We start from the raw sequence: 23,085 nt of genomic DNA, 5'->3' as shown, positions 1-23,085 counted from the left end.
CTAACAACCTGGTAACTTTACCAGTACATCTAAACATCAGTCATGTTACCTCAGCTAGCTAACAATCTGGTAACTTTACCAGTACATCTAAACATCAGTCATGTTACCTCAGCTAGCTAACAACCTGGTAATTTTACCAGTACATCTAAACATTTGGAGGCAAAAAGAAAGATCACTTCTTTAGAACAGGGGTTCCCAAACTGTGGGGCACGCCGGTCGCCAGAGGGGGCCCCACAGTTTGGGAACCATTTTTCAAAAGAAGCTGTTCTTTTTTGTTAGCTAGCTAACAAAAAGCAACTCAGTCCAGCTTTTAACTGACTCCTGAAAGTTGTAATAGTAGAATACACAAGGTGCAGTTTTCCAAATGAGGTAGTGCATCAGCCGTTTTCCAAATGAGGTAGTGCATCAGCCGTTTTCCAAATGAGGTAGTGCATCAGCCGTTTTCCAAATGAGGTAGTGCATCAGCCGTTTTCCAAATGAGGTAGTGCATCAGCCGTTTTCCAAATGAGGTAGTGCATCAGCCGTTTTCCAAATGAGGTAGTGCATCAGCCGTTTTCTAAATGAGGTAGTGCATCAGCCGTTTTCCAAATGAGGTAGAGCATCAGCCGTTTTCTAAATGAGGTAGAGCATCAGCCGTTTTCCAAATGAGGTAGTGCATCAGCCGTTTTCCAAATGAGGTAGTGCATCAGCCGTTTTCTAAATGAGGTAGTGCATCAGCCGTTTTCTAAATGAGGTAGTGCATCAGCCGTTTTCCAAATGAGGTAGTGCATCAGCCGTTTTCCAAATGAGGTAGTGCATCAGCCGTTTTCCAAATGAGGTAGAGCATCAGCCGTTTTCCAAATGAGGTAGAGCATCAGCCGTTTTCCAAATGAGGTAGTGCATCAGCCGTTTTCCAAATGAGGTAGTGCATCAGCCGTTTTCCAAATGAGGTAGTGCATCAGCCGTTTTCCAAATGAAGTGCATCAGCCGTTTTCCAAATGAGTAGAGCATCAGCCGTTTTCCAAATGAGGTAGTGCATCAGCCGTTTTCCAAATGAGGTAGTGCATCAGCCGTTTTCTAAATGAGGTAGTGCATCAGCCGTTTTCTAAATGAGGTAGAGCATCAGCCGTTTTTCTCGTCATGTCAGTCATTGCAGACCTCAGAGATATTTATTACGCTTTATAAATGTCCAGATCAACTAGCCCATGTCAGCTAACGTATTTTTATCTCATTGAGTTACTCAGATATCACATGAACATACATAAGAAATGACTAAATATTGTACAATTGTAGGAAATGAGCTTTAAAACAAGAATGATCTGTACTTCATGCCAAAATGTGTGGAATTGCAGGAAATGAGCTTTCAAATGGCGATTACTTTTTTTGAATAATCTCCATCCCATGGCCAAATGGATTTACAGGAAATAAACTTTAAACCTGCAAAATATTCTCTCCGCCAACAAGAGTGTGTGTTATGAAGAGTGCGACCTTAGACATGACGCAGGATGTTCCCCAAAGCTGATGGGGGGACCCCTGCTTAGGAAAATCAAAGATCACAGCAATCAATTAATGAATGAACGAATGATATCTTGCATGACCTCACTCACAAACTTGACGCTCTTTGAAAAAAAATAAAAGAGTTCAGAAACCTAATATTACACAAAATACTCTTTTAAATTTCGATAACAGGTTTTTCTAAATCAACATTGTAGGTTTTTAATAATAAACAAACGTCTTTACAGGGTTAAATATTAGTTTCTAGAGCATGTGCTTCAAAAGCAGCTACAATTCATATAGTCCCAATATGCTATAATGGCAATCAATAAAAAAAATATCTGCTGCTCCGAGATTTAATGTTTAAATTGGGAACACCGGTGCTACCAATGAATTTTAAAAACCTGATCATAATCATCATCACCCCCACCATCTGTGATAAGAGCCATATGGCCAGGGTCATGTTCATTAGGGCACAACGTTTTAAAACGTTCCGCAACGAAAAACAAGACCCAAGTGTGTAGGAACCAAACGGAAACCAACAGCCGAAAATGGCCTGGACTAACCTGAACCTTTCCAATAAAAAAACTCCCATTTTCATTGTGAAATTCTTTCAGTTGCAAAACATTTCACTACGGTGGGCTACTGATGAATACACCGCAGCGATTACGCAGAACTCACCGGTGAAAGTGAAGGTTGATGGGAAGATGACGTGGATTCCTGCACTGTGGATATCGAACATGATGCCGAAGTATATGGCTATACTGCAGAGGACGGCGAAGCAGTTCACGAAGGTCCAGTATGACGTCTCCAGAGAGATCTGGGAGAGGACAGAAGAGACAGGAAAATACATCACTTGTTAACAGCTATAAAATTACCTCATCAGTCTTTGCATTCGAGGTGAACAGTTTTCTTTAAAAAAAGAACAGCACCCAATCCAACCAATCAACCAATCATTCTCCAGCTACCTGCATGTTGACTGTGAAGATGAGAGAGGAAGCCATGACCACAGCCAGGGACTGGTAGTCTGACGGTGCCTCTCCGTTCTGCCCCATGGTCTGGAGGAACGCCCCGTACGGGATGAAGAAGATCACCAGAGAGGTGAAGATGCCGTGGAACAGACTGATGAAGAAGTTCTTGTAGTTGAACAGCGCCCCCTGCTGACCAGGGACGTATAACTTGGGGAACTTTCTACTCAGTTTGTCGTTCACGTCCTTCAAGGAAACAGGAAACAGAAATGACATATTAGCTCAGGGGTTCCCAAACTTCTACTGCACTCAACCCCACATTGACACTTGGAGGGGACCCCAGTTGGAAAAATTATACTCCTTTGTCCCCCCCCCCTTATTTTACCAGGTAAGTTGACTGAGAACACGTTCTCATTTACAGCAACGACCTGGGGAATAGTCACAGGGGAGAGGAGGGGGATGAATGAGCCAATTGTAAACTGGGGATTATTAGGTGGCACAGTTAACCCTGTGTGTCCATAATACCTCAATTTTAGGTCCCGTATTTGAATAGTGTAAGACGTTCTTAGTTGACACTAAATCGGTTGTATTCTATAACCATTTGAATAAAAAAAAAAATTAAAGTATAGTGTTTGATACTCAGATTATATATTGTCTCAGAGGTCCCCATTTAAATTTCAGAAGATCCTACACAGGGCTGAAGGAGACGTCAGCTTGACTTCGAAACGTCAGTCACCTGTTCTCATCTTGAAGAACAACGGATTAAACTGAGCAAAAAGATGTATCCGTTGTTCTTCAAGATGAGAACAGGAGACTGAAGACACATAGGAGTCATTGAGTGATGAAAATACAAAAAGGATTTTGATTAAAATGTGAATAATTTAAAAACATGTAAAGAAGATAAATTAAAGTAGGAGAATTTCAAAAAAATTTTTTTACGCTAATATATTATTTTCAACAAGAGGTGACAACGCCAAGACAAACGTTTCGGATGTTCAACTATTGTCCGTGTGCCATATTTAAAGCTTACCTGATCCAATAAGCCAACCAACAGGACGGGAAGGGAGCTGTACATCACGTTGTATAAAGTAATGAACCAGTCTTCATAGGCAACCTGGAGTGGGAACAAAAAGTCATAAATAAAATAATAATCATTCATTCATTCTTCTGTCATACATGTACGCATTTAGGATAAATCCTCTTTACCATAGTAGATGTTACGGAAAGTTACTAAAGTAATTGTTTTTTTTTTTAAAGTCAGTCTAGATAAGGGTTCAATGAATACATGAGAGAGACAGCATGACTGCTACTGTCCATCCTGCTACCTAGTCACCGTACCTCTACCTATATGTACATAGCTACTTCAAATACCTTGTACCCCTGCAGATCAACTCAGTACTGGTACTCCCTATACATAGCCGTGCGCCCTCCGCTCCCCACGCCCCCCGCGCCGTCCCCACGCTCCCCCCCGCCCCCGCGCCGTGCGCCCCGCGCCGTGCGCTCACTACTATGTAGTGCAGGGCTGTCCAACTCCATTCCTGGAGACCTACAGTCCTGCAGGTTGTCACTTCAACCCTAATCTAACATACCTGATTATAATGAATGAGCTGGTTGTCACTTCAACCCTAATCTAACATACCTGATTATAATGAATGAGCTGGTTGTCACTTCAACCCTAATCTAACATACCTGATTATAATGAATGAGCTGGTTGTCACTTCAACCCTAATCTAACATACCTGATTATAATGAATGAGCTGGTTGTCACTTCAACCCTAATCTAACATACCTGATTATAATGAATGAGCTGGTTGTCACTTCAACCCTAATCTAACATACCTGATTATAATGAATGAGCTGGTTGTCACTTCAACCCTAATCTAACATACCTGATTATAATGAATGAGCTGGTTGTCACTTCAACCCTAATCTAACATACCTGATTATAATGAATGAGCTGGTTGTCACTTCAACCCTAATCTAACATACCTGATTATAATGAATGAGCTGGTTGTCACTTCAACCCTAATCTAACATACCTGATTATAATGAATGAGCTGGTTGTCACTTCAACCCTAATCTAACATACCTGATTATAATGAATGAGCTGGTTGTCACTTCAACCCTAATCTAACATACCGGATTATAATGAATGAGCTGGTTGTCACTTCAACCCCTAATCTAACATACCGGATTATAATGAATGAGCTGGTTGTCACTTCAACCCTAATCTAACATACCTGATTATAATGAATGAGCTGGTTGTCACTTCAACCCTAATCTAACATACCTGATTATAATGAATGAGCTGGTTGTCACTTCAACCCTAATCTAACATACCGGATTATAATGAATGAGCTGGTTGTCAACTTCAACCCTAATCTAACATACCTGATTATAATGAATGAGCTGGTTGTCACTTCAACCCTAATCTAACATACCTGATTATAATGAATGAGCTGGTTGTCACTTCAACCCTAATCTAACATACCTGATTATAATGAATGAGCTGGTTGTCACTTCAACTCTAATCTAACATACCTGATTATAATGAATGAGCTGGTTGCTAAGCTAAATCAGGTTAGTTACAACTGGGGTTGGAGTGAAAACCTACAGGAGGGTAGATCCCCAGGAACATGGTTTGGCAGCCCTGATATAGTAAATAAGTTGCCGTTCGGTACACACCCTCCCTCGAGAACATTCCCTCACCTGAGCTGAGAACCCATTGAAGAAGGAGTACCAGAAGTGGACCAGGGTGAAGGCAAAGTTCTTGAAGAAGAAGAAGCGGAGGAACTTGCACATGCGGATGTAGGACCAGCGACCGTGGACCAGCAGGAGACGCTCCAGGTACCGGAACTGAGCGAAGGCATAGTCACTGGACATCACCGCCTGCATGCCCTCCTGTCCAGATATACCCACACCGATGTCTGCAGCTGGGGGGGGACAAAAACAGAGAATATGATATACCCACACCGATGTCTGCAGCTGGGGGGGGGAAAAACAGAGAATATGATATACCCACACCGATGTCTGCAGCTGGGGGACAAAAACAGAGAATATGATATACCCACACCGATGTCTGCAGCTGGGGGAAGACAAAAACAGAGAATATGATATACCCACACCGATGTCTGCAGCTGGGGGACAAAAACAGAGAATATGATATACCCACACCGATGTCTGCAGCTGGGGGGACAAAAACAGAGAATATGATATACCCACACCGATGTCTGCAGCTGGGGGGGGACAAAAACAGAGAATATGATATACCCACACCGATGTCTGCAGCTGGGGGGGACAAAAACAGAGAATATGATATACCCACACTGATGTCTGCAGCTGGGGGGGGGGGACAAAGACAGAGAACATGATATACCCACACTGATGTCTGCAGCTGGGGGGACAAAGACAGAGAATATGATATACCCACACTGATGTCTGCAGCTGGGGGGACAAAAACAGAGAATATGATATACCCACACTGATGTCTGCAGCTGGGGGGGAGAAGTACAAAGACAGAGAACATGATATACCCACACTGATGTCTGCAGCTGGGGGGACAAAAACAGAGAATATGATATACCCACACTGATGTCTGCAGCTGGGGGGAGACAAAGACAGAGAACATGATATACCCACACTGATGTCTGCAGCTGGGGGGGACAAAAACAGAGAATATGATATACCCACACTGATGTCTGCAGCTGGGGGGGGACAAAACAGAGAATATGATATACCCACACTGATGTCTGCAGCTGGGGGGGGGCAAAGACAGAGAATATGATATACCCACACTGATGTCTGCAGCTGGGGGGGCAAAGACAGAGAATATGATATACCCACACTGATGTCTGCAGCTGGGGGGCAAAGACAGAGAATATGATATACCCACACTGATGTCTGCAGCTGGGGGGCAAAAACAGAGAATATGATATACCCACACCGATGTCTGCAGCTGGGGGGGGGGAGCAAAGACAGAGAATATGATATACCCATACTGATGTCTGCAGCTGGGGGGGCAAAGACAGAGAATATGATATACCCACACCGATGTCTGCAGCTGGGGGACAAAAACAGAGAATATGATATACCCACACTGATGTCTGCAGCTGGGGGACAAAAACAGAGAATATGATATACCCACACTGATGTCTGCAGCTGGGGGGGGACAAAGACAGAGAATATGATATACCCACACTGATGTCTGCAGCTGGGGGGGGACAAAGACAGAGAATATGATATACCCACACTGATGTCTGCAGCTGGGGGGGGGACAAAGACAGAGAATATGATATACCCACACTGATGTCTGCAGCTGGGGGGGGACAAAGACAGAGAATATGATATACCCACACTGATGTCTGCAGCTGGGGGGACAAAAACAGAGAATATGATATACCCACACTGATGTCTGCAGCTGGGGGGGGACAAAGACAGAGAATATGATATACCCACACTGATGTCTGCAGCTGGGGGGGACAAAGACAGAGAATATGATATACCCACACTGATGTCTGCAGCTGGGGGGGACAAAAACAGAGAATATGATATACCCACACTGATGTCTGCAGCTGGGGGGACAAAACAGAGAATATGATATACCCACACCGATGCCTGCAGCTGGGGGGACAAAAACAGAGAATATGATATACCCACACTGATGTCTGCAGCTGGGGGGGACAAAAACAGAGAATATGATATACCCACACTGATGTCTGCAGCTGGGGGGACAAAAACAGAGAATATGATATACCCACACTGATGTCTGCAGCTGGGGGGGAGGGGACAAAAACAGAGAATATGATATACCCACACTGATTTCTGCAGCTGGGGGACAAAACAGAGAATATGATATACCCACACTGATTTCTGCAGCTGGGGGACAAAAACAGAGAATATGATATACCCACACTGATGTCTGCAGCTGGGGGGGGACAAAGACAGAGAATATGATATACCCACACTGATGTCTGCAGCTGGAGAGAGAGAAAATCATTACAACTATTATTATTACTGTTAGTCCCACTATTGTTGTTATGTACTTGGACAATGTAAGTGATTTAACTTGCCCATGTCAATAAAGTCTATTGAATTTAAATGTAATTGAATGAGAGACAGGGAGAAGTACAGATGGAGCGAGACAGGGAGAAGTACAGATGGAGCGAGACAGGGAGAAGTACAGATGGAGCGAGACAGGGAGAAGTACAGATGGAGCGAGACAGGGAGAAGTACAGATGGAGCGAGACAGGGAGAAGTACAGATGGAGCGAGACAGGGAGAAGTACAGATGGAGCGAGACAGGGAGAAGTACAGATGGAGCGAGACAGGGAGAAGTACAGATGGAGCTATATGGGGAGAAAGAAGTAGTCAGTAATGGTGAACTGTAGGGGATCCTTTAGAGCAGGGCAAGGAGCAGAATCGATATCAAACAATCTTGATCTCAAACACCACAGAAGTATACATTTAGCTTGAAGTAAACGGGGTCAAGAGTATAATAGCAATCAATATTAATTTAATACATTTCTAACCCTATGGTAATTAATCTGTGTGGTGAAAATATAATTCATCTTTAAAGCTATAATATTTGGTTGCTACATCAAATTAACGATATCTTGTATAGTCATTGATTCCTGAAGAATATAAACGTATAAATGCTTCATGAGCTCAGTTCAACTGTCGTACCCCATCAGAACCCAGAAAATAAGCTTGTTTTACGCCAATATTATTTTTAACAATGTAAAAAAAAAACACAGCATAGCATGGTTAAAACTATCATTTTTATATAATGGACGGTCAGTTATTGCAGAGCGGTCTATGAATTTTTTTAAAACAGCCACTTATTTTTTAATTTTAAAAAAAATTTCCTTCTTTATTTTGTTGAATTTTACCCCTTTTTCTCCCCAATTTTGTGGTATCCAATTGTTGTAGTAGCTTGTCTCATCGCTACAACTCCCGTACGGGCTCGGGAGAGACGAAGGTTGAAAGTCAAGCGTCCTCCGATACACAACCCAACCAAGCCGCACTGCTTCTTAACACAGTGCGCATCCATCCCGGAAGCCAGCCCCACCAATGTGTTGGAGGAAACACCGTGCACCTGGCAACCTTGGTTAGCGCTCACTGCGCCCGGCCCGCCACAGGAGTCGCTGGTGCGCGATGAGACAAGGACATCCCTACCGACCAAGCCCTCCCTAATCCGGACAACGCTAGGCCAATTGTGCGTCGCCCCACGGACCTCACGGTCGCGGCCAGTTACGACAAAGCCTGGGCGCGAACCCAGGGACTCTGATGGCACAGCTGGCGCTGCAGTACAGCGCCCTTAACCACTGCGCCACCCGGGAGGCCGCCACTTATTTTTTCAATGAAAGATTCTAGCTTTAACAATGACTAATAAATAATGAATAACTTAAAGAGTAAATGAATGAATCTCCTGGCGTACTCTTTATCATGTTGACGTCGTTGGCTCCGTCTCCGATGGACAGCGTGACAGCCTTCTTATACTTCTTCACCAGGCTGACCACGTTGGCCTTTTGTTTTGGCGTGACACGACAGCAGATGACCGCTTCGCACTCGCACGCCATGTTCACAAAGTCCACCTGACGAGTCTCCTTCTCCCAGTCGTCGATTGGCTGGGCGGCATCCTGGGGCGTGGTGGAGGCGGGTCTCTTACCGAGACGCTTCAGTCGAAGACGGCGGCGCTTCTTTTTCTTCTCGTATAAGATCTCGTTCTGCAGACAGACAGACACGGAGAGAGAGACAGACAGACACGGAGAGAGAGAGAGACAGACACGGAGAGAGAGAGAGAGAGACAGACACGGAGAGAGAGAGAGAGAGACAGACACGGAGAGAGAGAGACAGACAGACACGGAGAGAGAGACAGACAGACACGGAGAGAGAGACACAGACAGACACGGAGAGAGAGACACAGACAGACACGGAGAGAGAGACACAGACAGACACGGAGAGAGAGACACAGACAGACAGGGAGAGACACAGACAGACAGGGAGAGACACAGACAGACAGGGAGAGACACAGACAGACAGAGAGAGACACAGACAGACAGGGAGAGACACAGACAGACATGGAGAGAGACAAAAAAATGTTCACTCCTCACTTCTTATTCTTTATTTCACTTTTGTTTATTATCTATTTCACTTGCTTAGGCAATTTTTGCACATTAATTGATTCATAACTTCACTGTGTGAATTTAAAGCATTTGATTGTTAGTGTCTATCAATTCCCCATTACATATAGCACAGAGCAGAGCACACAACTGTTGGTATAATTTCATTATTCCAATATATTTTCATTAATTTAATTCACTAAGTCTATTTTATGAGAATTTGTAAGATTCTTATTTGCATAAAATAGACGGAGACCAGTCTTCTCAAAATGAGATAATAGTATTTATTCTCGGAGCGCGCTGCCATGTAACCACGGACAACAGTTTATATACAATAACAAGACGTAATTGGTTCTAGAATGAATCTCCTCCTCTCGACCAAGACAAAGCAGATTTAAAAAGTTCATTCCGACCTACTAGAATGAATCTCCTCCTCTCGACCAAGACAAAGCAGATTTAAAAAGTTCATTCCGACCTACTAGAATGAATCTCCTCCTCTCGACCAAGACAAAGCAGATTTAAAAAGTTCATTCCGACCTACTAGAATGAATCTCCTCCTCTCGACCAAGACAAAGCAGATTTAAAAAGTTCATTCCGACCTACTAGAATGAATCTCCTCCTCTCGACCAAGACAAAGCAGATTTAAAAAGTTCATTCCGACCTACTAGCGCACACACATGACACACAATAGAACTGAATTAACTCTTGACCCCTCACCATTATGCATCACCACTTAGCTGACAGATCCAGCTAATGGAAAACCTAAGAAAACGCGGTCTTTATCTGAACATTCCAGTGCTAAGTTGAGTCGGTTCAACCATAGGTTGATTACCCTTTCTGCTTACTTTAAAAAAACACTTCCAATCTTCTCTAACCTGGCTGGAATGGTATTTATTTTATTACCCCCCGTTTCAGGCTCCACAATCCCTCACTTATGAATTCATATTGTTAATCAGATATAATAAAACAGAGTATAAGCTTAATTAGTTATATTTCTATTTAAAATGTAGATATTGTTTAGTCATTATTCATAAAATTCCTAACAACAACCAATACAACACTAGTGAAAAACAAGTTTTTGTTCATTTCATTCCATTAAATGAGTCGTCAATTTATTGATCGTCTTTTGTTTTTGAGTGCTCTTGTCAAGGTGGAGTAAGGATGCACACCTGATTACACATAGAAGTAGTACTAGGCCTGCACGCAAAATGGAAGTGTTGTATGAGTTTAAGTGGTCTATGCTTATGTAAATTACATTTAGCCTCTGCCTGTTCTGAAGTCTTTATAAAGGATTACATAAGAGCATGTGACAGTAATTAATAAGTCATTTGATTTGATTAGGATCTCTTTAATGTCCTCATTTGGACTAATCTTCCAAGAGTCCTTAAACATTAAAATACAATTTATAATATGATCACATTTTCACATATAAAACACTGTTACAAACAGACATAATACACTGAGATATTGACCAGATAAATACTCTTAACAGTCTAAAAAGATAGATTGATTCTTCCTATTAAATGTGCCCATTTTGGGAATCTGAGAGTATTTCTGATTGTCTTAACTCACCTCCACTAATGAGCTTCTCAAAGTCATTTTGTTTTCTTCACCTCAAAACACCAAGCAAACAAAGTTTGTTTTAACATTAAATTGAGCAAGACAATAGATCCACAATGTATTTGAAAAAAATATATATATTTCCAGCTCTCCCCCATTTGGGAAAAATATCTCATAGCTCTGATCCAGTGGAAACGTCATAAAATAGGACTACCTGATTACCACTAACACCCCCTGAACAGCCTCCAGCTGTGTCTGTCTGGAGCACACTGACACGGGAAACTCAGAGGGCCCAGAACATTTTATACAAAAGTGTGAGCTTCTGGTGATAGTTGATACAATATTTCAAGTTCTTTGCAGACAGGTCATGCACCGCCAATGTGATTTATAGGATATTAATTTTTTGATCGGGATATGTTCTACCTGCAGGCTGCAATGTTTTTATTTGTTGGCTTTATGTAGCCTACTTCTCCACAGTCAGTAATATAAGTTACTGTTTATTGACAGTTACTGTTTATTGATGATTTATTATTATTTGTTGTATTTTCATTCAGATAGAATTTTGATTACCCACATGACAATGATTTTGAGATACGACGTTATTATAAATTAAATGAAAATGTGCATATGAAAACCATGCAGATCGGTAGAAATGGTAACATAAAGAAACTGGCATTCCACATGAAAAAAAAAAAAAAAAAAAAAGAGTTGCCGACCACTCGTGTAACCTAGTTACCGGCACCTTCAACAGCATAACAGAAGGCTAGCGGGAGAAGAGGATGTTCAGGTCAATTAGTGTTTTTTTTCATCTTGATCTCTGGCTCCCTCTTGAATCACGTGTCTTATTTAATGAAACAGTGAGCTTAAAGCATCAGACACGCTCAATGCATATAGTTGATTTTATTCCAACACATATGGTGCGTCTATATACGGAAAAATACACGACTTTCGGTCGACCAAGTTGGAGACCAACTACGACGTAGTAGGCTACTACACTCACCAGCCAGCCTCCAGTGATGATGAGAGCGTTCCTGCCAGGCTCAGGGAAGAAAAGATCCGGTACCTTCTTCCTGGTCCGACCGAACGCAGGCGGCTGATCCCTTCGGTTTGCCTGTCTGATCCGCAGCTTCTCACTGGTCACAAAACACAGAATGATTTAAATGTAAAGGGGTTTAAAAATAACAAACTGTATATTAATTAACAAGATGTATATTTGATCCCAGAGGATGTAAGTATTATTGAAAATCAAACCTACTTGACATCCTCTCCATAGTGGATCTGCATATCATCGGTAAGCAGCTTACAGGAATAGCCAATGTTCTCAGCCGTTTCTGCAAGCAGGAAATGGTAAGGCCTCCATGTTTCTTTCCATCCCAGCCATCAATACACATCTAATCCATCAAGCTGCAGACTCCGTGAAGTAGCAGCTCAAGAAGGTTTGATCTCGATACTTAATGTCAACAGTAAAACATTGTTGGGAGGTAAACATGACATCCTATAGTACATTACTATGAGCCCTGGCCACTATATAGGGAACCCCAGTCTCTGGTTGCATAGAGACGAATATTCCAGAGGCTCTCCCCACCACAGAGACGGGCCGCCCCTGAGACTATACCTTTCTTATCTCCAGTCAGGACCCAGATCTTGATGTCAGCCTTTGCCAGCTTGGCGATGGTCTCAGGAACCCCGTCCTGTAGCTTGTCCTCGATGGCAGTCGCTCCGATCATCTGCCGATGAGGACAAAACAAAGCAAACATGTCTCCTTTAAGAGTAGAAGGAAGCAGCAACTTTTGGGCGAGGCAAAGCTCTGAACAGCGTGTATGTACACATCAACTACTGGAACTTGTAGAACATATAGTACATTCGTAAAATATTCAGACTTCCCCCACATTTTATTATGTTATGCCTTATTCTAAAAGATATTTAAAAAATAAAACTCAGGTACATCCGGTTTCCATTGATCATCCTTGAGTTGTTTCTACAACTTGACTGGAGTCCACCTGTGGTAAATTCAATTGATTGGACATGATTTGGAAAGGCACACACCTGTCTATATAAGGTCCCACAGTTGACAGTGGATGACTGAGCAAAAATCAAGCCATGAGGTCAAAGGAATTGTCAGTAGAGCGCCGAGACACAGATCTGGGGAAGGGTACCAAAACAATTCTGCAGCATTGAAGGTCCCCAAGAACACAGTGGCATCCATCATTCTTAAATGGAAGATGATTGGAACACCAAGACTCTTCCTGGAGCTGGCCGCCCAGCCAAACTGAGCAATCGGGAGAGAAGGTCCTTGATCAGGGAGGTGAAGGGGATGTTTTTCAGGGACTGGGAGACTAGTCAGGATCGAGGGAAAGATGAACGGATAAAAGAACAGAGAGATCCTTGATCCAGAGCGCTCAGGACCTCAGAATGGGGCAAAGGTTCACCTTCCAACAGGACAACGACCCTAAGCACACAGCCAAGACAGTCTCTGAATGTCCTCGAGTAGCCCTGCCAGAGCACGATCGAACATCTCTGGAGAGACCTGAAAATAGCTGTACAGCGACACTCCCAAACCAATCTAACAGAGCTTGATAGGATCTACAGAGAAGAAATGGAAGAAACTCCACAGATACAGGTGTGCCAAGCTTGTAGAGTCATACCCAAGAAGACTCAAGGCTGTAATCACTGCCCAAGGTGCTTCAACAAAGTACTGAGTAAAGGGTCTAAGAATACTTATGTAAATGTCCGTTTTTTTATTCTGAATAAATTTGTAATTTTGGGATTACTGGGTATAGATTGATTAAGGGGGATAAAACTAATTAATACATTTTAGAATAAGGCTGTAATGTAACAAAATGTGGAAAAAGTAAAGAATTCTGAATACTTTCTGAATGCACTGTATTCTACTGCCCTAAAAGATATTACATAGATTTCGGTGAATCAGTCCTTTAACTTCTTCAGGATTGGTGGGTCCCCTGTAGGATGGTTGAGCTAACGTAGGCTAATATGATTAGCATGCGGTTTTAAGTAACAAGAACATTTCTCAGGACATATCTGATAGAGGCAGAAAGCTTAAATTCGTGTTAATCTAACTGCACTGTCCAATTTACAGTAGCTATTACAGTGAAATAATACTATGCTATTGTTTGAGGAGAGTGCACAGTTTTGAACATGAAAAGTTATTAATCAACAAATTAGGCATATTTGGGCAGTCTTGATACAATATGTTGAACAGAAATGCAATGGTTCATTGGTTCAGACTAAAACTTTGCACATATACTGCTGCCATCTAGTGGCCAATATCTAAATTGCACCTGGGATGGAATAATACATTATGGCTTTTCTCTTGCATTTCAAAGATGGTAAAAAGAAATGGTTGTTTTATCTTTGTATTATCTTTTACCAGATCTAATGTGTTATATTCTCCTACATTCCTTTCATATTTCTACAAACTTCAACTACAAACTCGTTGGGAAAAAAAGGGACGATTCCTTGAGGTTAAATAGGTCCTAGATTTAACTGTCAATTTTGTTTAGCATTATGTGGGATAAGCGTCCTACCATGAGGTTGCTCTCAATCTGTTCATACACTCGATCTAGAGCAGCCTCCCTGTTGCCCAAAGCAACACTGGCAACCTTGTGCTTCTTAGCCCAGGCGTCAAACTCCTGCTTACTGATATCCTTGTAGCACAGACACAAGGTCCGGAGAGTCTCGTTGGCAAAGATCTACAACGGAAGAGAAGGTTTTGGTTTATTTGAACATCACGGAATTACTGGAATGAGAAACAATGAATAAACAAGGGGATATTTTCACTGGAGCCAAGAATCATTCAATAAGTGACCAACCAAAAAGAGAAAGTCCAGCTCAAAATACAACCACACACCTGCTTCATAGCCTGGCCCCGACTACTCTACATGGGCTGGATGTAAAGGATGGTTTTCAGCCTATCAAAAGACACCAGTAATATATAATAATATATGCCATTTAGCAGACGCTTTTATCCAAAGCGACTTACAGTCATGTGTGCATACATTCTACGTATGGGTGGTCCCGGGAATCGAACCCACTACCCTGGCGTTACAAGCGCCATGCTCTACCAACTGAGCTACAGAAGCTACAGTGACCAGTGACTTACGTCTAGAGCAGTCTGGGTCACTTCCTTGTGTTTGGAGTTAGGAGAGAGGCGTTCGTAGATGACCGTGTCTGCTCCTTTGCAGTACAAACGGATCCGACCATCAGGGAACCTCACTGTCAGAGAGAGAGAGAGAGGAGACTGTATGTTAGGAAGATGGTCACCGTGAAAAGGCTAGTATTACAACATTTCAGAAGCTTTGTCAAAGTTCCCATAAATCCAGGCCTGTTAGAAGATTTCCAAATCATCAAGGAATGAGCAGGGAGGGAATTCTCCAACTCGGAATTCCAATAAACCTCGGAACTTTGCGAAAATTCCCAGAATTTAACATCCCTAGAGGGGACACCATGATCACAGTCTTAAAATATTCACTCACGGATGATGGACATGCGTTTGCGGTCGCTGTTAAAGTCAAGCAGGGCCAGCACCTCGTAGGTCATCTCCTGGTCCATCTCGCTGATGGTGATGGTGTCCTGGGTACGGGACAGGAACACAAAACCGAAGTTCCTGGCAGCCGTCACCAGAGCTCCCTCATCAGGAGAGGCTGCCTGGTACACCAACTCATCTGAGGATTGAGGACAACAGACACATCAAGACATACAAACTCTGTGGCCAGAGGTTGTCACACCTTTATTATAGAATAGTCATCGGTGTCCATGGTACTCTAAACTAAAACTACCTGGACTGGTTTCCCAGACAAAGATAAAAGCTCGGTTCTGGACTAAGGATTCTCCATCAAGTTCAGGAACATACTTTTTCTTTTAGGTATCCAGGAAAACAGCCCATTATGTATAAGAATTGGTTTCTGAATTTTCACCTCTAGCATGACTATAATGCAGGTTGCTCACCCTGTCTCTGTTCTGTATGTGCTAACTAGAGGATTTCAAACGCCAAATGCGCTTGTAGTTCATTAAAAGTTGTTCTCTATGGTACTCTGAATACACATCCACTCTGGGACCATATCTCTATGGTACTCTGAATACACATCCACTCTGGAACCAGATCTCTATGGTACTCTGAATACACATCTACTCTGGGGCCAGATCTCTATGGTACTCTGAATACACATCCACTCTGGGGCCAGATCTCTATGGTACTCTGAATACACATCCACTCTGGGGCCAGATCTCTATGGTACTCTGAATACACATCCACTCTGGGGCCAGATCTCTATGGTACTCTGAATACACATCCACTCTGGGGCCAGATCTCCATGGTACTCTGAATACACATCCACTCTGGGGCCAGATCTCTATGGTACTCTGAATACACATCCACTCTGGGGCCAGATATCTATGGTACTCTGAATACACATCCACTCTGGGGCCAGATCTCTATGGTACTCTGAATACACATCCACTCTGGGGCCAGATCTCTATGGTACTCTGAATACACATCCACTCTGGGGCCAGATCTCTATGGTACTCTGAATACACATCCACTCTGGGGCCAGATATCCATGGTACTCTGAATACACATCCACTCTGGGGCCAGATCTCTATGGTACTCTGAATACACATCCACTCTGGGGCCAGATCTCCATGGTAGTCTGAATACACATCCACTCTGGGGCCAGATCTCCATGGTACTCTGAATACACATCCACTCTGGGGCCAGATCTCCATGGTACTCTGAATACACATCCACTCTGGGGCCAGATCTCCATGGTACTCTGAATACACATCCACTCTGGGGCCAGATCTCTATGGTACTCTGAATACACATCCACTCTGGGACCAGATCTCTATGGTACTCTGAATACACATCCACTCTGGGACCAGATCTCTATGGTACTCTGAATACACATCCACTCTGGGGCCAGATCTCTATGGTACTCTGAATACACATCCACTCTGGGGCCAGATCTCCATGGTACTCTGAATACACATCCACTCTGGGGCCAGATCTCTATGGTACTCTGAATACACATCCACTCTGGGGCCAGATCTCTATGGTACTCTGAATACACATCCACGCTGGGACCAGATCTCCATGGTACTCTGAATACACATCCACTCTGGGGCCAGATCTCTATGGTACTCTGAATACACATCCACTCTGGGACCAGATCTCCATGGTACTCTGAATACACATCCACTCTGGGGCCAGATCTCTATGGTACTCTGAATACACATCCACTCTGGGGCCAGATCTCTATGGTACTCTGAATACACATCCACTCTGGGGCCAGATCTCTATGGTACTCTGAATACACATCCACTCTTGGGCCAGATCTCTATGGTACTCTGAATACACATCCACTCTGGGACCAGATCTCTATGGTACTCTGAATACACATCCACTCTGGGGCCAGATCTCTATGGTACTCTGAATACACATCCACTCTGGGGCCAGATCTCCATGGTACTCTGAATACACATCCACTCTGGGGCCAGATCTCCATGGTACTCTGAATACACATCCACTCTGGGGCCAGATCTCTATGGTACTCTGAATACACATCCACTCTGGGGCCAGATCTCTATGGTACTCTGAATACACATCCACTCTGGGGCCAGATCTCTATGGTACTCTGAATACACATCCACTCTGGGGCCAGATCTCTATGGTACTCTGAATACACATCCACTCTGGGGCCAGATCTCTATGGTACTCTGAATACACATCCACTCTGGGGCCAGATCTCCATGGTACTCTGAATACACATCCACTCTGGGGCCAGATCTCTATGGTACTCTGAATACACATCCACTCTGGGGCCAGATCTCTATGGTACTCTGAATACACATCCACTCTGGGGCCAGATCTCTATGGTACTCTGAATACACATCCACTCTGGGGCCAGATCTCCATGGTACTCTGAATACACATCCACTCTGGGGCCAGATCTCCATGGTACTCTGAATACACATCCACTCTGGGGCCAGATCTCCATGGTACTCTGAATACACATCCACTCTTGGGCCAGATCTCTATGGTACTCTGAATACACATCCACTCTGGGGCCAGATCTCCATGGTACTCTGAATACACATCCACTCTGGGGCCAGATCTCTATGGTACTCTGAATACACATCCACTCTGGGGCCAGATCTCCATGGTACTCTGAATACACATCCACTCTGGGGCCAGATCTCTATGGTACTCTGAATACACATCCACTCTGGGGCCAGATCTCTATGGTACTCTGAATACACATCCACTCTGGGGCCAGATCTCCATGGTACTCTGAATACACATCCACTCTGGGGCCAGATCTCCATGGTACTCTGAATACACATCCACTCTGGGGCCAGATCTCTATGGTACTCTGAATACACATCCACTCTGGGGCCAGATCTCCATGGTTCTCTGAATACACATCCACTCTGGGGCCAGATCTCTATGGTACTCTGAATACACATCCACTCTGGGGCCAGATCTCCATGGTACTCTGAATACACATCCACTCTGGGGCCAGATCTCTATGGTACTCTGAATACACATCCACTCTGGGGCCAGATCTCTATGGTACTCTGAATACACATCCACTCTGGGGCCAGATCTCTATGGTACTCTGAATACACATCCACTCTGGGGCCAGATCTCTATGGTACTCTGAATACACATCCACTCTGGGGCCAGATCTCTATGGTACTCTGAATACACATCCACTCTTGGGCCAGATCTCTATGGTACTCTGAATACACATCCACTCTTGGGCCAGATCTACATGGTACTCCGAATACACATCCACTCTGGGGCCAGATCTCCATGGTACTCTGAAGGAAGGCTACCTAGTCTTCCTCGGTGTGTCCAATTAACAGGCCTAATCACATACTGTATGTGTGTAATCAGTGATTTCTGAACTGACCAATCAATAAACAAATAAAATCATCCAATGATTGATTGAACTTTGAACTCTATCATCACTGCGCAGGTTCCTCACCTTCTTTCTGCTCCACCATGACAGTGTGACACAAAGACAGCAGCTTGAAGAACTCCAAGGTGTCTTTGTCCTTCTTGGACCGGATGCAGGCCACCAGGGAATGATCCAAGTACTCAAACTTCCTGTCTGCGTACTTGTTCCAGGTGAAGTCCACTGGCTGTGAAGTACCGAGGGAAAGAAATGACCATCAAGACAATCCTATAGATGAAGCACTGTATGTGTCAAATCTGAATAAAATACTGTTTCAGTAAAAAAAAATATATATAAAAAAAAATAAAGTACCTTCCCACGATCCAGAGGTACAACCGAAACATTAGCAGGGTCACCTGTCCAATGAAAAGACATGCATGCATCACGTCATAACACAAGCTTCAAAGACGATGTTTACAGGTGAAATCTGTTACATTAAAAAACAATACAGAGTAATACCAGGAAGTCCAGTCAAGCAATACCTTTAAAAATGGTCATTTGGCAATAACAACAAACCAAATGTCACTGGTCACACACATACATATTTAGCGGACGGTGAAGTAAGCGTCCATGCTGAATATTGTTAAAATATTTTTAACTAGAAATGTGTCAAGGTTGACATCCTTAGAAAATAGTTCATAAAATTGTAATTTTTTGTACTGCGGGTGGTAGTGAAAGGACAACCACCTCGACAACGACAGCATGAACTGATCTGGGAACATCAAGCTACACTCTAGCCAGCATGTAACAAATTGGTCTTACCAAAGGTGTGTCCAGCAATGGTGCATTTCTTGAAGGCCATGATGTTCTGCGTGAGGGTACCGGTCTTGTCTGAGAAGATGTACTCGATCTGACCCAGTTGCTCGTTGAGGGTGGTGGTGCGGGCCTTGGCTGGGGTGTCTTTCTCCTGGTAGTACATCTGAAGGTCCCAGTTGATGAACTTAGACTGGCCCAAACGAATCACCTCCACACTGGAGAGGAAATTGGAAATATATTTCACCTTTATTTTAAACACGGAAAGACCGTAGATTAGAAAGCTATTCTGGATGTGGGGACCTGAAATACTCTCATGACGACTCAATACAGTATTCTATCATTATTCCCTCAGGTACACAGGTACATGGGTGTTAGGATACTAGGAACTAGGAGATAATGCGACCGTTCAGAGGATACAAGGAACTAGGAGATAATACGACCGTTCAGAGGATACTAGGAGATAATGCGACCGTTCAGAGGATACTAGGAACTAGGAGATAATATGACCGTTCAGAGGATACTAGGAACTAGGAGATAATACGACCGTTCAGAGGATACTAGGAACTAGGAGATAATACGACCGTTCAGAGGATACTAGGAACTAGGAGATAATACGACCGTTCAGAGGATACTAGGAACTAGGAGATAATACGACCGTTCAGAGGATACTAGGAACTAGGAGATAATACGACCGTTCAGAGGATACTAGGAACTAGGAGATAATACGACCGTTCAGAGGATGCTAGGAACTAGGAGATAATATGACCGTTCAGGGGATACTAGGAACTAGGAGATAATACAACCGTTCAGGGGATACTAGGAACTAGGAGATAATACAACCGTTCAGAGGATACTAGGAACTAGGAGATAATACGACCGTTCAGAGGATACTAGGAACTAGGAGATAATACGACCGTTCAGAGGATACTAGGAACTCACCTGACGTAGAGGGAGATGGGAACCATGGTGTTGAGCACGATGATGTACCCCCAGAAGCTGAGGAAACCTCTGTAAGAAGCAGTCTGGTCCTTACCGTCATACAGATACCAGGCCTTGCTGCCTACTTCCTCGTACCAGAAGGTGTTTCCGATGGCCAGGCCAGCACACAACAGGACCAGGATTACAAAGATCTGGAGAGGAGAAGGAATTTAAATCAATAGTTTTCATACTTTCTTACACTGCATCTCTATTTCCACAAGCATTCATCTCATCTCAAGCATGTATTTATTATGGATCCCCATTAGTTTCTGCCAAGGCAGCAGCTACTCTTCCTGGGGTTTATTATGGATCCCCATTTAGTTCATGCCAAGGCAGCAGCTACTCTTCCTGGGGGTTTATTATGGATCCCCATTAGTTCCTGCCAAGGCAGCAGCTACTCTTCCTGGGGTTTATTATGGATCCCCATTAGTTCCTGCCAAGGCAGCAGCTACTCTACCTGGGGGTTTATTATGGATCCCCATTTAGTTCCTGCCAAGGCAGCAGCTACTCTACCTGGGGGTTTATTATGGATCCCCATTTAGTTCCTGCCAAGGCAGCAGCTACTCTTCCTAGGTTCCAGTAATTTTTAAACATTAAAATAAATTTGACATATTTCACAATGCATTAAGTGTGCGCCCTCAGGCCACTACGCTACAAAACAATCCAGGTGTATTTGTCTATAGTGTGTATGTTGTCTGTCTGTGTGTGTGTGTGTGTGTGTGTCTTCACAGTCCTCGCTGTTCCATAAGGTGTATTTTTATCTGTTTTTTAAAAAAAAAACTGATTTTACTGCTGGCATCAGTTACATGATGTGGAATAGAGTTCCATGTAGTCATGGCTCTATGTAGTACTGTGGAATCGAGTTCCATGTAGTCATGGTTCTCTGTAGTACTTTGCGCTTCCCGTAGTCTGTTCTGGACTTGGGGACTGTGAAGAGACCTCTGGTGGCATGTCTTGTGTCCGAGCTGTGTGCTAGTACCTTGGTCCATTCAACAGGTCAAACATTCTTATAAAACAAGTCGTGAAGAAGTCGATCTCTCCTCCACTTTGATCCATGAGAGAATGACATTTTCAATTTCAGCGCTCCGCGTACATTCAGCGCTCCGCGTACATTCAGCGCTCCGTGTTCTGGGCCAGTTGTAATTTTCCCATAGTCCCTCTGTGGCACCTGACCACACGATTGGGGAGCAGTCCCGGTGCGACAAAACTAGAACCTGTAGGACCTGCCTTGTTGAGATTGTCGTTAAGGCAGAGCAGCCGCCTCCTCTGCATCGCAGTGTTGAAGCTTCACTACAGCCTGGGGTTCGATCCCAGCCGGCCGTGACCAGGAGTCCCATATGGTGGCGCACAATTTGCCCAGCGTCGTCCGGGTAAGTTTGGCTGGGGGGGCTTCCTTGGCTTATCGTGCTCTAGCGACTCCTTGTGGCGGGTAGGGCGCCTGCAGGCTGACTTCGGTCATCAGGTGAACGGTGTTTCCGCCAACACATTGGTGCAGCTGGATTCCGGGTTAAGCGAGCAGGTGTTTAGAAGTGTGGCTTGGCGGGTCATGTTTCAGCATGACTCGTCTTTTCATCTCTCCCAAGCCCGTTGGGGAGTTGCAGTGATGAGACAAGATCATAAAATCGAGTCCAAAAGGGTGTTTACATTTTTTTTTTTTTTTTTTTAAAGGCAGATCTATCCCCATCTTAGCCACTGTTGCTTTTGAGGAGGATGGGCTCACGGTAATGGCTGGAGTGGAATGAATGGAATGGTATCAAATATGTCAAACACGTGGTTTCCATGGTTTCCATGTGTTTGATGCCATTCCATTTGCTCCGCTCCAGACATTATTATGAGCCGTTCTCCCCTCAGAAACCGACCACCGGTTTTGACCATAACAGTTTACAATCCAGGGTTACGCCAAGCAGTTTAGTCTCAACTAGCTCAATTTCCACATTATTCTTGTCAAGACTTAATTGAGGTTTAAGGGTTTAGTGAATGATTTGCTCCAAATAAAATGCTTATTAGGTTTTAGAAAATATCTAGGACCAATTGATTTCTTGCCAGGCACTATAAAAACTGCAGCTCATTGTTAAGAGTTACAGTGATTTAACTTGCTGTGGTAGCTGAAGTGGATAGTGTTGAGTCGTCCTCATACATAGAAACACAGGCTTTACTCAGAGCCAGTGGCAGGTGATTAGACAGCTGCCCTGGGGAATTCCTGATCCTACCTGGATTATGTTGGAGAACACCCTCTGTGTTAAGACAGGTAACT

The 23,085-nt window shown here is 43.7% G+C and overlaps 1 protein-coding gene and 1 long non-coding RNA gene across 4 annotated transcripts in view; one reads left to right on the top strand and one right to left on the bottom strand.

Moving 5' to 3' along the window:
* LOC118391637 (phospholipid-transporting ATPase IC-like) overlaps positions 1-23,085 on the bottom strand; it is a 77,253-nt gene that overhangs the window by 12,230 nt on the left and 41,938 nt on the right. For all 3 annotated transcript variants that reach the window (XM_052458594.1, XM_052458593.1, XM_052458595.1), the window contains 15 exons: positions 20,793-20,983; positions 19,860-20,068; positions 19,410-19,453; positions 19,128-19,284; positions 15,615-15,803; positions 15,242-15,354; positions 14,667-14,831; positions 12,737-12,848; positions 12,377-12,452; positions 12,122-12,254; positions 8,877-9,165; positions 5,151-5,374; positions 3,472-3,555; positions 2,442-2,687; positions 2,155-2,293 (listed from right to left, as the gene is read on the bottom strand). In XM_052458594.1, coding sequence (XP_052314554.1) covers positions 2,155-2,293; positions 2,442-2,687; positions 3,472-3,555; positions 5,151-5,374; positions 8,877-9,165; positions 12,122-12,254; positions 12,377-12,452; positions 12,737-12,848; positions 14,667-14,831; positions 15,242-15,354; positions 15,615-15,803; positions 19,128-19,284; positions 19,410-19,453; positions 19,860-20,068; positions 20,793-20,983 — 2,371 coding nt within the window. The remainder of the gene's footprint in view (positions 1-2,154; positions 2,294-2,441; positions 2,688-3,471; positions 3,556-5,150; positions 5,375-8,876; positions 9,166-12,121; positions 12,255-12,376; positions 12,453-12,736; positions 12,849-14,666; positions 14,832-15,241; positions 15,355-15,614; positions 15,804-19,127; positions 19,285-19,409; positions 19,454-19,859; positions 20,069-20,792; positions 20,984-23,085) is intronic.
* On the top strand, positions 182-929 carry LOC127906447 (uncharacterized). The gene is made up of 3 exons (XR_008061389.1): positions 182-537; positions 734-817; positions 874-929. It is a non-coding gene; the product is annotated as an uncharacterized LOC127906447 (long non-coding RNA).

The sequence above is a fragment of the Oncorhynchus keta genome, chromosome 12, assembly GCF_023373465.1.
Source record: "Oncorhynchus keta strain PuntledgeMale-10-30-2019 chromosome 12, Oket_V2, whole genome shotgun sequence".
Taxonomy (NCBI): Eukaryota; Metazoa; Chordata; class Actinopteri; order Salmoniformes; family Salmonidae; genus Oncorhynchus; species Oncorhynchus keta.
The sequence above is the reverse complement of the archived record's forward strand: the minus strand, read 5'-3'. Positions and strand labels throughout refer to the sequence as shown.